Source organism: Dermacentor silvarum, chromosome 2, assembly GCF_013339745.2.
Source record: "Dermacentor silvarum isolate Dsil-2018 chromosome 2, BIME_Dsil_1.4, whole genome shotgun sequence".
NCBI classification, from domain to species: domain Eukaryota; kingdom Metazoa; phylum Arthropoda; class Arachnida; order Ixodida; family Ixodidae; genus Dermacentor; species Dermacentor silvarum.
The window spans coordinates 229,636,432-229,652,080 of record NC_051155.1 but is presented as its reverse complement, the minus strand read 5'-3'; the positions used below and the strand labels follow the sequence as shown (position 1 = coordinate 229,652,080).

Genomic DNA, 15,649 nt, shown 5'->3' with positions numbered 1-15,649 from the left:
GAGTTTCTCACTCCACATTGTCACTAAGAGCAATGTCCTTGCAGTAGCAGTACCTACGTAGTTTGTCATTGACAAGGTTAACGCATTTGGAGACGTAATCCGCGTACCGGTCAATTCTCTCGACCACCAGTATCTCAAATTTATGTTCTTTATCAATATTACTTACGCTGCCAGCTTTGACCTCAGCCTCGGCGTCAGCGGGGATCATGTGAGCTCGAATAGAGAAAATGGCTCGTGGAATAGTCGACACAATCATCAGCACGTTGGCACGAGCGGAGGTATTGGTAGAAGTTGTAGAGTTCACTGGACTCTGATGATCATCGATGTATTCGACTCTCCTGAGAACGAAAGTTGCGCACATGTTCTTGAGGAGCGGCAACGAACCAATGGCATTGTTGATGAATTCTAGGGCGTGTTGAGCGAACGACAGCATTCCAGGGCTGGCTTGTGGCGAGTTCACGCGTGATTCCCTCGACGCATGCGCAGTACTCGATCGGCACGGAGGCGTCGACGCAGGTCCTGTTCGCCGGGATTGACTCGAGAAGGCTGCCGCCGCGGTGCGTGGGCTCCAGTCTCAATTCGCGTGGCAGCAGGGCTAAAGCCTTGAGCGTGGCGTGCACGTCAAAAGGCGTGGTGAGGCGATGCTGGTTGACGGACATGCTTGCGGCTACTGAAGGATACCTGCGAAGGCATGGCTCGGTTGAAATTGCTGCGGTGGCCGTCTGAGATCTAATGCTGTGGTTGACGACCGTACAGTACAAAGCAATACTATATCGTGCAGTTTCTTAAAAAACCAACATCGAAAGAAATGGAGTGGTTTTCAACGCATTCAAGCAATATTAAGGTGTGAAAAATGCAACTGGTCTCCTTTCGTAGCAGTTCAAAGAAAGTTCATGCCAAATAAACAAGTCAGAAGTACCGTCTGTTGGGCTATAGTTGGTCTAACATAGGTACTTCCAGATGTAGCGCAAAAAAGTACGCACACACTAAGACACAACAATTCACCTATCTGTATAAGCGAAGCGTCCATTGTTTTGCACAGTGCCGAACTGGACTTCTTGAACTGTGTTGTCTGAAGCAGGTAGCAGTATTGTTCACTTTTTGCAGCGAAGCTGTATGTGGCTAGATTCAGAAAATTTTTGCGTCCGTCTATCGAGTCGCATCGACAGAGAAATTTTCTCCTTGGGCCGATCCCGAAGATAGTGCAATACCGGGCCGACCCGCAGTGGAGGTGAAGCAGGCTTCAAGCACTCCGCCAACTTGCAAAAATAAGTTTAATATCCTGGGTCCCCCGTACCAGTTATTACGCCGATAAGGACAAATATCACACATTAACCCGCGTCGGCCATGTCTTCGTTCGCACCATACACGTGTACGCCTTCCCGCGTATTCTAACTAGTGCCTACCAATCTGGGCGTCTTCTATCTCCTGACTTCATGCTCTACGTACGCTCCTTTCCTCAGTTCTGCTCTGACTATGAAATGGATAGCCCGCGTGTTGTACGGTCTGAAGAAGAGCAGCGCGCCGTGAACAGAAAAGGGAATGGGCGCGGCGGTGGTGGAAGGCGATCACCGACGATGAGCGGGCCGCGCGGACGCCAAGCGTAAGCGTGCTGCCAGCGAGCACCGCGAGGCGGAAAGAAATGCGAATCGTCCATGTGGCCCCGATCACGCAAATTTGGAACGTTTCGCCGGAGCAACGTCAATCACCACATACACAGCTTCGCTGGTCATCCACCTTCACAAAGTGGAATGACAATGAACGTTTTTAGATTTGCTTTTATCACATTCGCATGGGGAAGGGGGCGTGACACTTGCACGTGGTTCACTTTATAAATCGGAGGGTGTGTCGATTGAAATAAACAGTTGGTAGTATATATCTCTCGTCCGCGTCTGTCGTGTATTCTTCCTGTGTACGTACGTGTACTTTGTTGCTCTATATCCGGAAGTAAATAAATATATAGCATGCATCGAATTGTAATACATGTTCTTGCAATCCTGTCAGTACCCATCATCAGTGAAATACGTCGGTTTGCGTTTTGACTGCAATCTTGCATGGAATTCTCATGTAACTTATGGTTGCCAGAGGCTTCACTCAGTGCTGCGTTTACTTTATAAATTCCGTCACCGAATGACATTGTTAACAAGGAAAACAACAGTGAATGTATTAATACCACAATGCTCTATACCATTCCTGCCTATAGCCCTTTGTTGGCAATAGATAATTAATTCACAAATGCGCTCCTTCTGGCTGGTTTCCTGTGACCACCGAAATGTCGACATGTTGGCAATATTATCTGCTATTTTCCCTGCCTGTACAGCCTATGGCCGAGATTTACAGGCGCCAGCCCAGCATATATAGAATGACATTTTGTGAAATATTTGTAGCACCTACCGGAAGGAGGCATTTTACACTATAGTCAGAATTGGTCACATTTCTTACGCGTGAGCTAGAACATCAAACATTTCATCCACTGTATAGGCGATTAAAGTAGAACGTTTTTTTCTCGTTTTTTAAAATTCTATGGTTATCAGTGTAACAATGTAAATTTTATAGTACTCCTTAGAGAAAACATTGTTTTACGAATTATTTTGTGTATTATGCCGTACGTAGCATGCGTTCTTGAATCTTAATTTCGACAACCTTCATTAATATAGATTTCTATAGCTAGATAGCACGTTATTGTAACCATGATTGAATAAATGAAAATTATTACTGAAACCTTCAAAAAACGACACAGTACCCCCCGAAAGGCGAAACATCAATTGTGAAAGCAAATTAGTGGGCACCTATGCAGGGTAGTAGTTTTGTCGGCTTTATAATCTAGTACAAATAGGCATACTAACCAAATGAACAAGCAGAATGCCCCCCCCCCCCCCCCCCCCCCGCCCTCTTCCCTATCCTGCCTCCGGAGCATTGCGCGCGACTGAAAGACAGCACGCTTGCTTCCCTCTTTCCTCCCTTGCGTGCGGGAGATTGAGTCGCGATCGCGGGCTCACCCTCGCACGCTTTCACTCGCGCATACAGCATACGGCTCGTGGCGACGATTTTGTCGCCCTTGGACTTTATACTGAACCTCACGGCTACGGCGACGGCAGAAATGCGCCTGGAGTGTCCATATAATTGTTCTCGCGATAAAAACCGCCACTTTTTCCATCCTAACGAAAAAAGACCAACAGTATGCTCCCGGAAACATCGTTTCTGAATATCCGTAAGACTGCAAAAAGTGAAAGGAAATCTTACATCGAATACAAACCTACACTTGTAATTGAAGATATCTTTCGTATATGAGTCAATCTCTAAAGTAGCATTATATGGCTTCGATGTAACCGCTTCTAATGGCACACCTCGGCAGCGGTAGCTGCAGTTGCTGCTACCTCCTGGAACGCCGCAGCGTTGAATATATTTGGGGAAGTTTGTAGGTGCTACGGATGTGTGCCAGATTCTATCATTTTTAGAAAATTTATCTGGTTACTGTAGACTGCAAATATTCAATGAATGTAGCAAAAATCATCGCGATTGGCTCACAAAGATTACGTAAGTTTAATATAGCGCCTAAGTTTTACAGTGCGCGTCAGTGCATACCTTTCTTTTTGAAGAAAAATACACGCTGGCGCACAGGTATTTCTGCTGTCTTTCTGCTTTTTCTCAACTTAAGTGTGTCCGAATGCCATTGTCTGCAGGCTAACTGCTGTCTTGTCATTGCTCATAATTTCTTAAAGCCACGCAAAGGAAGGAACGCTACGTTTTTCTCCTTGAAATACCTTACGGAAATAAGTTGTTCTGCGCTCGTTGAGTGGGTGCGTTTTTAAACTGCTCGGTATAGTAAATGGACGGTGTCTGCCATGTACATACTCTACAAAGCTTAATATAACACTAAAAAAATCACCATTGATAGCACACCAACTGCGTGTCGAAAACAAAGTACGAGGTGTTGGACGGTTAGTGAAGGGTATGATGTTAAAGCGACACTTTTTGGCTTAGAAAGGCAGTACCTTGAAGTGGCTCACGTGACACTTGTGTAGACATCTCACGTGCCTAGCTTGGACAACACAAATCACCCGCTGTATGAGATGTGACGCATTCATTTGTGTTAGTAGGAATTCCACAGCCTGCAGCTTTTGCCGTCTATGACTACCGCGTGAAATAAAGTTTTTGGGCTCAAGTAACATTTACGGAGCGCTGACAAACCTTTCGATCAAGAATGGCGGCAGCTTGACGAAGCAGAACGGCATGTCGCTGCCATCGCGGGTGATCCCCGTGTCCCAGTGGCTCTTGCCAATGTCGCTGAGCAGGATCAGCGTCGTTTCGGCGAACGCGCCTTGGCGTTCCAGGTTCGCGAGGAACGTCTTCAGCGGCCTGTCCAGGGCGCGAGCCTTTGCGCCGCCTCGCGAGGAGTCCTTCAGATTGATGAAAGCGAAGAAAGGATACCGATCGCCCGCTCTTATCAGTTCCGAGGCGTAATCGAGCAGAGCCTTGCTACGTAGCCTGTAGCCTGAACATATCGATGGCTGCTCATTGGAGATACCCACCTCGGGCACGAGAGACCGAGCCGCTTCATCAGGCAGGCTCATCTGCGAGGCCATGGCTACAGGGTAGTAATCGGTGGGCTTGCGGAGAAAACCACGATCGACGGGGTCGACAAACGCACCTTCAGAAGGCGTTTCCTCGATGTAGACCGTCCAGTGTCCCCGCTTCTTGTAGTCGTTCCAGAGAAGGGGCAGGGCGTCGTAAGAACTTCCGGAAGAACGGGACCACGCCTCACCCGCCGTCATTCCGCCCAGCAACGCCGCGGCGCTCGAAAAAGAGCCAGTGCCTACGGCGCTGTAGCCAAACAGTTCGTGTGCGTTGAGAGAGTGTCTGAGGAAACTGGCGGTGTCCCTGAAGTTTCGCTCGAAGTTGTTCCGCGATGAGTCGCCGATGGAGACTACGAGGACACTGGGCTTGACGGCCACCTTCGCAGCGGTCGGCCGATAACGCCTCCTGGCTATAAGGTGCAGGCCGCTGTAGATAAGGTCGAGTTTATGAAGGCAACGAAGCTTAAAGTACTCTGCCTCGAGCTTCATGCCAGTTGTTATATTGTACCAATCTTTTTCGAACGGCCGCCGCCGGTGGTCGGACGCGGACGCGTTGGAGTCGGTGACCAGTCCGGCATAGTGGCAGGACACGTCGCGGAACGAGTGGATTCCATACGTGTTGTCTAGCCTGGCGTAGTCCAAGAATGCCCGGTCGAGGTTAAAGCTCACGGGTGGCTCGCGGCCAACGCATACCGGGAGGGAGCTGTGCGTCGATGGAGCGAAGTCCGAGAACAGGTGTCGATTCAGCCGCACTATGCAGCCCGGCGTGTCGATTAGGATGCGGGAGTCGAAGAGGAGACCACTGCTGTAATCCAAAGGGATTAAGCGACCACATTTCGCTGAAAGCAGTATGACGCCAGCAGCCAGCAACAGTTTTCTAATTGTAGAACGTTGGAGCCGGGATAGCGCGATCATTTTCTTCTTCTTCTTCTTAACCTTTTAAACATGTGCCACACACCTGCATTAGGAAATTGGCGAAAGAAATAGGTCAATTTTAGTATAACTTCGTGCAATAAAAAAGAAGAAGAAGAAAGAGAGAGAGAACAGACAGAAAAGTGGGTGGAGATAACAGAAATTGATGGAAGGCACCTCGAAAAAAAAAAAAGCTTTTCTATCCGATTAGATTCATTTACGTAAACTATAGCAGCAATGCAAATGTTTTCCATAGATGCTCGAAACAAAGACGCGTCAAATGATTTAAGTGCACTCAAAGGAATACGCATGCCTTTTGTTTATTGCGATGACCCTTCTTTGCCCACTTTGGACACTTTGGATATATTTAATTTTGTTTATTTGCAATACCCTTTTTGTTTATTGCAATAAATTGATCCCCAAACCAAACAAACACCTCAGCATCAAGAACTTACGCCCAATTTTCCTTACCTTGTGCGTAGGGTTACTTTTTGAGCACATGATACACAACCGGCTAACCGCATACCTCGAAGACAACGGATATTTTCCGAACACTATGTTCGGATTCAGGCAGAACCTGTCAACGCAAGAAGTTTTCCTTATACTCTAGGAAGACCTGATCGACCACCTGAGCACCTGAAGGAAATCCTCGATCCAAGCCATCGACGTAAAGGGAGCTTTTGACAATGTCAGTCACGAAGCTATCCTCTGCAATCTTGAAAACCTGGGCTGCGGGTCGCGGATATATCACTATGTAAGGAATTTCCTCATGGACCGCACGACACAGGGGGAATAAACAACCTCCGCAGCAACAGCTTCCGACTACCGAACAAAGGCACCCCACAATAGTCGGTCATACTGCAGTTGCTCTTCAACGTCGACATGATCAAACTACCCAGCCTCCTCGACGCCATACGAGACCTACGACACGCTTTTTATGCAGATGATATCACGTTATGGACAAGGGCCTCGAACACCGGAACGCAAGAAACACGCCTACAGGAAGCAGTAAATACTATCGAGAGCTACTTGCAAAAATGCGGCCTCCGCTGTGCTCCCGAAAAGTCGGAACACCTTATCCTCAAGTCAAGAACAAGAGGCAGACCACCCAGCTACGATGAACCTGATCCCAGCGTCACCCTCAATGGAATGCCCATCACAAAAGTGGAAACCCTACGAGTGCTAGAGCTACACATCCACAAAGACGGGTCCGGGGCGGCCGCCCTCCCGCGATTACTACGAACGATGTCACAGCTAACGCATCTCGTCAGGAGAGTTGCAAGCCATAGAATTGGCCTTAAAGAACAAGACACGCTACGCTTAATGCAAGCACTCCTAACCAGTCGAATAACATATGGCACGCCCTACATCGAGCTGAGGAATGCAGAGGTAGAAAAACTTAATATTTTAATACGCAAAGCCATCAAAATCGCCCTGGGGCTCCCATCCACGGCTTCAACCACGAGACTTCTCAAGATGGGCGTACACAACACCTGGCAAGAACTAGCTGAAGCTCACAAAGCCAGTCAATTAGAACGACTAAAACTCACGCCCACCGGAAGATCAGTGCTCCAACGGCTAAGCTACAGCGAAACCTTTATAGCCGCCACGGACCGAAAACAAAGAATTGCATAGCACCAATCCCACGCAACATGCACCCCACGTACCATAAGGAAAGAAGACAAGCCCGAGTGGATACCCTACGGCGAAGACACAGGCAAGATCCGGACGCCAGATACACCGACGCAGCCAAATAGCCGCAAAGAAACGCTTACGCCCTGAGCGTAGAAATTTCCCAGGGCAGAGAGCTAGCGTCTGCCACAGTCCGCGCACAAAACCCTGAGACTGCAGAAGAGGTGGTGATCGCTCTAGCAACTACAACGTGCATGGACGCAGCTGTCGTCTTTTCCGACTCTCAAGCAGCTGTCAGAAACTTCGCTAAGAGTCGCGTGTCGACAGAAGCTATAAAAATGTTGAAGTGCCGAAGCACTCCGATCCTGTACACCTGATATGGGTTCCTGGGCACGAGGGGCTGGAGGGGAACGAAGCGGCACACACCACGCCCCGCGATCGTGCCTGCCGGGCCAACCCTTCCTACTCTCGAGACGCCCGGCCAGCGTCAGCAGGGGCAGAAACCGTACCCATCACCTACTCAGCGATCTTTCAACATCACAGGCTGGAACGCAGGGTGTACCCACCACCTCACTCAAGATTAAACAAAGAAGAAAGCACCACACTCAGAAGACTGTAAAGCAACACTTACATCCACGGCATACTCATGCATAGAATCTACCCGACACTACAAGCGTACCGGACACCCTGGCGCACCTGATCCTTGAGTGCCCTTGGCACCTAAACACAGACTCATCGCCCTCACCAAAAGACTGTAACGCCAGAGAAGACAGCGAAGACTTCATCGAAACGTGGGAGGCCAAGCTCGTCTCCGAGGACCTGGAACAACAACGACGCCTCGTCGCCAGGGCCAAGGAGGCAGTCAAGGCCAGACAGTCAGTCAATCGGGTCATTTTTACGGTGACACAGTGACCTGAGCTGTCTAGTATAGCTTGGGCCATCCCTTCGTCATCCCGCCACCGTAACCACGCAGTCGTCATTCAGTCGTTATCATGCCGCCGTTGCGATACCATCGCTGTCAATGCGTCGTCATAAAGCCATTAGCGTGCATTAATTGTCATACCATCGTCGTAATTGCCCGCCGTGATGGCTTAGTGGTTGTTGAGTTGCGCTGCTAATCACGAGTTCGGGGGATCAAATCCCGGCCTTCGCGGCCGCATTTCCATGGGGGCGCGGAATGCAAAAAACGCCCATGTACCGTGCATTGGGTGCGCGTTAAAGAATCACAGGAGTCAAAATTAATCCCGACTCCCTCACTAAGGCGTGCCTCTTGATCGTATTGTGGTTTCTGTGCATGAAACCCCAGAATGTTTTTTTTTTGGTGTGATAAGATTTCAACAAACATGTCGCATGAGTCGTTTCTCATCCCTGTTAAGCTCTAGTGCTGAAGCACGTTGAAAGTTAGAGAATGTGGGCCGTCATTCAGGCGATACGACGTCTATAAGACGTATCTCTTCTGTAAACAGCAGCCTAGAGATATAGAATCTTCCTAAAACAATTACCCGGAGCTCTGATATACTTCGTATTTGTTGATTATATCTCTGTTTTCGGATAAGTGTAGTCATTTTCTGGACTCTGTGCCATTGGAAAACAATTCTCCCGTCGGTGATTATTTTTGAGAACCGCGGGCGCTTGTGTCCTGGTTAAAAACTGCCGAACAGTGTTTGAGACGCAGTGCAGTCCATGCGGAATATTTTGCTAATGAAGTCTGTTGCGAAAGAATAGCGATCCTTTCTGTACGTGACTAGAACGCAGTTAGTTTACGTAAAGCCACTCTAACGAGGCCGCACAATGAGCATTGTCCTTGCATCTGCGTACTAGCCATGAAATGGGGAGATAATTACACGCCTAACCCGACACGCTAATTAGATCGCGCAGTTAAGCACGCATTTCGCCACGTACTGTTCACTTATGCTGCGTCGGTGTCCCTTGTTGGATAATTGTATCTGGCCGAGAACTCCCCTTCGAGCTCGCAAAATCCCTGTATACTATTCCATTACCTCAAGTATAGCGCCAACGGGCATGCGAGACGACAGTGGAGCCGAACACGCAGCGCTACTAACACTAACTACTGATTGTTTATTGCACGTGGTCAATACAAATATGTACCATCGAACAACAGGAGGAAAAAAAGGGGAACAAAGAACAGTTATCACCGCATAAATTATTTCCAGCGTAATCATCTGCCAGAAACCGCTATCGCGAATGAGACAAGAGTTTTTTTTTTTCTGAAAAGAGACAATTTTAATGCTAGTAGCATTCTTTGGAAACTACGCATTTTCAGGGAGCTAACTGTCTATATAACCGTTTTCCAGTCACACTAAGTCACGGATTAAAGGGTACAGCATCGGGCTGCTTTGGTGAAGGAGCAGAATACGAAACCAACCATCGGATCAACTTGGTCCAATGTATATGTGCCACTTGGTACGTGCCGAACATCACCGACAAAAAAAAAAAAAAGAAAAAAAAGAGAAAAAAAGAAAAGAAAAGATAAGGCATTTCTACGGTGCCGGGAGGAATCGAACTCGAGTCATATATACTCATAAAACCTTGTATGAATATATATGCACTTCGCGAATACATATTCCGACATATTGAATATATCGATCTTCACTTCGCGGTGGATCCACTAGGTGACGCGGGGTGTTCAGTGGGAAGTTCGACAGAGGAAGCCGACTGCGTATACGCCTCATGCATAACGGGTCAATGCGGCAGCAATACGGTGGGTCGCTACATTGCTTCAGTGGTAATCGAATTAACGTCGACATTCACGGTGAGATGGGTACCGCCGGAATTTCTTCATACTACTATTTATCACTTTCTTAAAGCGAAGCCTTCTGTGCCTGGCATTTCATGGTTTCGCCTGGGTCGGTCAATCGGTCGCTAGTCGGGTTCTCGCCGAGTAAATTCGCGTTCACTTAAAAAATAAAAAAATGAAAGAAGAAAAACTGATGCGGGTCCGAACCTCGGCTCCCCAGCGCAGCAGTTCGATGCTCTAACCATTAGGCTACAACCGCACCCTTTTTATTTCTTTATAGCCTTTATTGGCTAATAGACGTTCAAAAATACAGCGGTGATAATCACACAATACAAATGAAATTAGACCATAATATAAACCCCCCAAAATGATAGCATATTACGTCAGCTGGGTATAGGTTGATGAATTGTAACCAATATTCTTTCAGTGTTTTTTGTGTTTTAATGCGTGAAAACCAGTCCGGTAAATGGTTCTGTAACTTAACGGTTTTTACATAAGCACCGATATATTCTTTAAAATATTCACGCAGATGACGTGAATCAAGATTAGAACTTCAGCATAGGATATGGAAAATGAGAATCATTACAAAATCGTATGGGAGTTGATTCTCATTTTGGGTTGGGGGATATCTAATGCCATGCGCGTCAAGCGGGAAGTCTTTTTTTTATTTTGATGGCCATCTGAAGGACATCCCAGAATAAGACGGCATCCCAACAGTCAAGAAAGAACATGTTCTATAGTCTCTCTCCTTTTTTCATAGCAGTTGACACCCCAAGGAAAGAACAGTCCCCTCTCCTGAATCCAAGTTTTGACCTATCAAATATTGACCAATATGGAAACCCTGTAGGTGACTTCACACCACTGAGACCATCGGCCCCGCATTCTGCGCAAGTGCACTGAAGGATGTACACTGTTCACTATCATGTTAGATCATTTCAGTTGTTTTTCGATCCGCATTTGTGGTGAAACAACTTTGTCTCTATGTTATAGAAGTTAAGAGAAAGGCCAGTCGAAACTTATTCGCGAAGACGGCATACCGATAACAAATGGTTATTACGAAAGCAAAACTTTGCGAATTCACTTGCAAGTGGAAACTCAAGAACGAATGACGCAATGGAATGCAGAACGGGATAGATGAAAGAGAAAACAACAACAGCAGCAGCGCGGTGGCGGCAGTGGCAGCACCGGCTGCGTCAATAACACTAGAAGAAACATCTGTGAGAAGTACATAGAAAAAAGAAAAAAGTTGTCGCAGTTTCACCTGAAAGGCGAAGCATCAATTGCGATAGCAAATTTGAAGAGACCTATACGGAGTAATGATAGCAGCTTTATCAGCTGTATAAACTTGGACATGCAGCAGCACCGGCAACACGCAGAACTGTTGTCGACGCCGCCGGCGTTTTGCCCGCGTTCGCTCAAAATGCGTGCGGCGTTGGTGACTGTTGCCGGAGCCTCTGATATAAATAGGCACTTGGTGCCGCAGCTAAACGTCGCCTCCCTTCCCTGCCCCTCCCCCCCCCCTCCCCCACACCCCTTCGCGCGTCGGAAGAAGGTACGTTTACTCTACATATATGGTGATTGTAGAGGAGGAAAGAGACGCCTACTTCTGCAGCCCTTAAGGGAGCACAGCGCAGAACGCGCGTTTCTTCTCCGCCGTGCGTTCACTCCCCGTGAAAGCGCGCGTCCCTAGCGCTCTTTCACTCGCACATACAGCGTTCGGCGGCGCGCGGCGACGATTTCATCTCCATTGACGTCATACGGAACATCACGGCGACGGCGACGGCAACGCCGACGGCAGAAATCTGCTTTTGAGTGTCCATATAATTGCTATGGCAATAAAAAGCTCTGAGGGCCCAGAGTTCCTTGGATACAGATCACTTTACTGAATCCAACAAAAGGCATCAGTACCCTTCCTCACTGCGTAACGCACGAGAACTTTCCAACAAAGCAAAACAGGAGCACGAGGGAACATAAATGAGACAAACAGGCTCTGTATGTTCCGTTATCACGCATGAAACAGCTCGCTTAGATGAGGCTGTTTCTGCTGCTGCCAACTGACGCATACATTATGGCTATTGCTCACAAGCCGGTACGTCGGCACGCAGTGACAGAGCCGACCTAATGTCAAATCGCACACAATGAAAGGGCACAAGCGTGTGTAGGACCGACGCCCTACTGCTGCCATCCCTACTCTGCTCTCCCTTTAACACGCATACACCCACGCACCTCCCTCCGCCTTACCATGTAGGTCATTTCGTAAGAAGTTTTGTTAGTTTATAAGCCCCGAGAATTATTATTGCCAAACGTTATGGCGCATTGGGACGACCGGCTATGATTTCGAATCGCTTGAGGTTATCTATCGAAATGCGAGCACAGCTCGCAAATCTCGGCACAAAATGCCGTGTCATTCAGCGCTCTGGAAGTAGTCGGATCATCAATATGGTAATACAAAAAAGATACTACTGCTGCGTTCCTAAATGAAATTGCTGAGGAAAGAAATGCGTTTTAGCGAAAAGAACATCCACCCTCCCCTTCGTCCCCCTCACTCCGGGCAACCTGCTTAAAAAAATGAACAGCCAGCCCAGCCAAGAACTCTCAGCTAAACATGGCGCAAGCTAGAATTCGGAGATACGATTGGACACGCTTCACGCCACGCTAATGAACTCGAATGACGGGTCCGATCCAGTTCCCTTAACAAACTTCAATCGATGTTCCTATGGAAATTAAAACGCCCACTGACGTACCTCAATGTCCAAGTTGAGATTACGAGCCTCGGTGACAGCATAGCCGGACGAAACAAATGACAGACCTTATCGACAAATCGCTCGTGCGCATGAAAAGCCTTGCGAATCCGGCCAAGCTTAGTTTCTATTAATCACTGCCACTGGGCCGAGTTGTCGATGAAAGCGTTGTTTTTCGCATGTCCGTAACTACATGCCTTGCGAAAAACCGTGGCTTGTTCATAAAGCTACAGTGAGTTTGTTTTATTCTCACGAAACGCGTCTATTTCTCGAGTGGTAGGTGCTCGCTGTGCTCCTGTACAGTTCGAGAGGAAGAAATTTTCAGCACGAGTGCACTGCGATAATAGGACAGTTGATGACGTCATCGACTGTCCTATTATATTATATTGTATTGCATTGTATTATAAGCGGAGGTACCTCCGCTTTTAATACCGTGTAGACCATGGGACTACCATTGTGGCGGTGCATCGCAGCGAATTTTTGATTTTGCGTTTTTTTAAAAGGTCAACATCCCTGCTCCACTGCCAGTTTGAAACACGCCTGCTGCAATCGGCTCGAGAGAGAGGTGCGTTCTATACGAGCCAACACTCATTGATGCATTGACTCGAGCTGAAGTGGTGACTGCATTGTTCACTCCACAGCAGACGTGATCTTACAGAGGACCCCGAAGTGAGTGAGTGAGTGAGTGAGTGAGTGAGTGAGTGAGTGAGTGAGTGAGTGAGTGAGTGAGTGAGTGAGTGAGTCCGGGCGGCTTGTTCAGCTCTCTTAATGACCCAGGCCTGCAGGTCAGCGTCGGAGCTGAGTGTAACGTGTCGTAGTTTGAGTAATACGACTGATTACGGACGATTGTGTCGGGAACGCACACAGGTTTATTTCTGCTACATCGCAGCCATCTTGGAAGCCCCCTGCTGTCTACCAGGGTTGCCTTCATACATTCCAAAAAGTGCTATGCATGGACACTACACTGAGCAACAAAGAAACAAATGCGCTTAGAATTCGGCAGGTATTAAAGAGAACTCGAGCTGCTCGCGTTGACGTGTGTGATCATCCTGCACGCACCTGATGACATTTTGGAAGAATTTTACGCGTCTAGACGGAGAAAATTAATAACAATGACTGTGCAGCCAGTAGTGGTGTTTCTGCATGTGTACATATAATACAGGGTGTTCATCCTGGAAATTCATTTCAAGTGGATGCGTCTTGCAAACTCACCGGCTACAATTCATAAATTGCATTATGCGGCGTAAATTAATTAACTAAGAAGTTCATTAGTCAGTTTTTGTTAATTAGTTGAATACGTGTTTCGATTTCTCGTGCTACTAATGTCCGCCTCTTCGAATAGCCCAGCTCAATGATAAGAATTATGCTACCTGCCACAGGCTATATTTAAAGATTCCGTAAAACTTAACAATGAACACCCTGTATATTGTGTGGTTGTAGCTAGAGTTGTATTAATTGCGGGAATCATTTAAAATCACCTTGAACAACGCTGCACAATGAATATTTATTTGTTGTCGGCTTACCCTACCTAATAATAGCCCATTTGTTAGATGAATTCACCTCTGTGGTCAACCGAATGCGACTGCATCAATAAATAGACTTTCGTTTGCGAGCTAGTACTGCACTACGGCAGTTCCGTTGAAGTGACGGATGATGCAGCTCATTCCATGGAGGATGGGCTTAAAAGGAATAAAGGTTTAAGGGGGGGGGGGGGGCGACCTCCTCGCCTGGCGATACATGAGCACGCACGCACGCACGCACGCACGCACGCACGCACGCACGCACGCACGCACGCACGCACGCACGCACGCACGCACGCACGCACTCACGCACGCACGCACGCACCATATCCTATTAAAAGACCAATAAATTTACCCGTGTTGTGCGACGACCATGGTAATATAACGCTTAAGCAGGCTCAACCGTCTGAGTGAGATGAGTACCTCCACTCTTAGTGTGCACATCCAACGCAGTTAGCTGCACCAGCCACACATGCCTGCAACAGAAAATTGGCCATGTCTTACGACGCTGTATAGAGGAGTACACCCAATGAAGGAAGCGAAGCACGTCTAAATCCTGCTCGCTGCCCACGCTGCTCACGCTGCTCACCCACGCTGCTCGGCTGACTGCTTTGGTTTGTCCGCGTGAAGGGCGACCATACCATCCGAAAAGCGGGCAATCGGGCACAATAACGACACAAGAGCGGGTGACTCGAACTTGTTGAAGCTTTCAGCTCGAGGGCACTGCATGCGATAAAAGGACAGTCGATGACCTCCGCTTATAACGCACCATAGGACTATCATCGTGGCCGTTCTCTTGAGCGACGATGTTCAACGCAGCCGATTTTGGATTTTGTGGTTTTTTAAAGGTCAACATCCATGCTCTACTGCATGGCACGGCGGTTTGTACAACTCCTGCTGATGCATTGTGTGTCAAAAGATGTCGGAAGTAGCACTTGTGTGCGCTATAAAAAATTAATGTGAAAGAAATGAAAAAAAAAACACGGAAAGTTCCAATTTTTACTATAAAAATGGAAGAAACAAATTGTTCCATTTTAAACATTACTTTTTTTTCTTTATGGTCAAAGACAAAATTTTTCTTGACTTTAACAGAAATTGGGCCCCATGCGGTGAAATGAACAATTCGTCATCAATACTGTGGGCGAAATGAGATTTGTTCAGCTCTTTACTATCCTCAGTTAATATTTGTGTGCTGTTCCACCAGCCACGCAAGGATAGCCAGATAGATCTCGTATGCGCGATCCAATTGGCCTTATTTTCTGAATAAAGTACAGAATAAGTTTCTGAATAGGATACAAATGCAGCTGCAATCAAGGCGAGCTCATGCCGATCAGGGCATGGCTATATAAACTTGTAGAGTTAATACTTGGATGGCGTCGCATAGTGCCCGGTGTCTTATCACTAGATGTCTTGTCAGGTGGTCTCATCTCATTTTCTACGTAGCGTGCTTATCTGTACACGTATAATCTGTTACAACCGCATCCAGACGTTTGATTCTCTCGTATATCG

General features: G+C 47.5%; 1 protein-coding gene and 1 pseudogene across 1 annotated transcript; both read right to left on the bottom strand.

Moving 5' to 3' along the window:
* Window positions 1–1,177: 1,177 nt before the first annotated feature.
* LOC119443301 (U2 spliceosomal RNA) lies at window positions 1,178–1,349 on the bottom strand (annotated as a pseudogene).
* Window positions 1,350–4,172: 2,823 nt separating this feature from the next.
* Window positions 4,173–14,779, bottom strand: LOC119440736 (uncharacterized). The gene is made up of 2 exons (XM_037705617.1): window positions 14,730–14,779; window positions 4,173–5,382 (listed from the first exon to the last, which is right to left on the bottom strand). The coding sequence occupies exons 1-2, from the start codon at window positions 14,777–14,779 to the stop codon at window positions 4,173–4,175; spliced, it is 1,260 nt and encodes a 419-aa protein (XP_037561545.1).
* Between the last annotated feature and the right edge of the window lie 870 nt (window positions 14,780–15,649).

What these genes read in the sequence shown, in the direction of transcription:
- LOC119440736 (XM_037705617.1), bottom strand. Translation starts at nt 14,779, where the DNA reads ATGGTCGCCCTTCACGCGGACAAACCAAAGCAGTCAGCCGAGCAGCGT. An exon ending in CAGTCAGCCGAGCAGCGTGG is followed by an intron (nt 5,383 to 14,729) that starts GTGAGCAGCGTG and finishes TTTGGATTACAG; the next exon opens with CAGTGGTCTCCTCTTCGACT.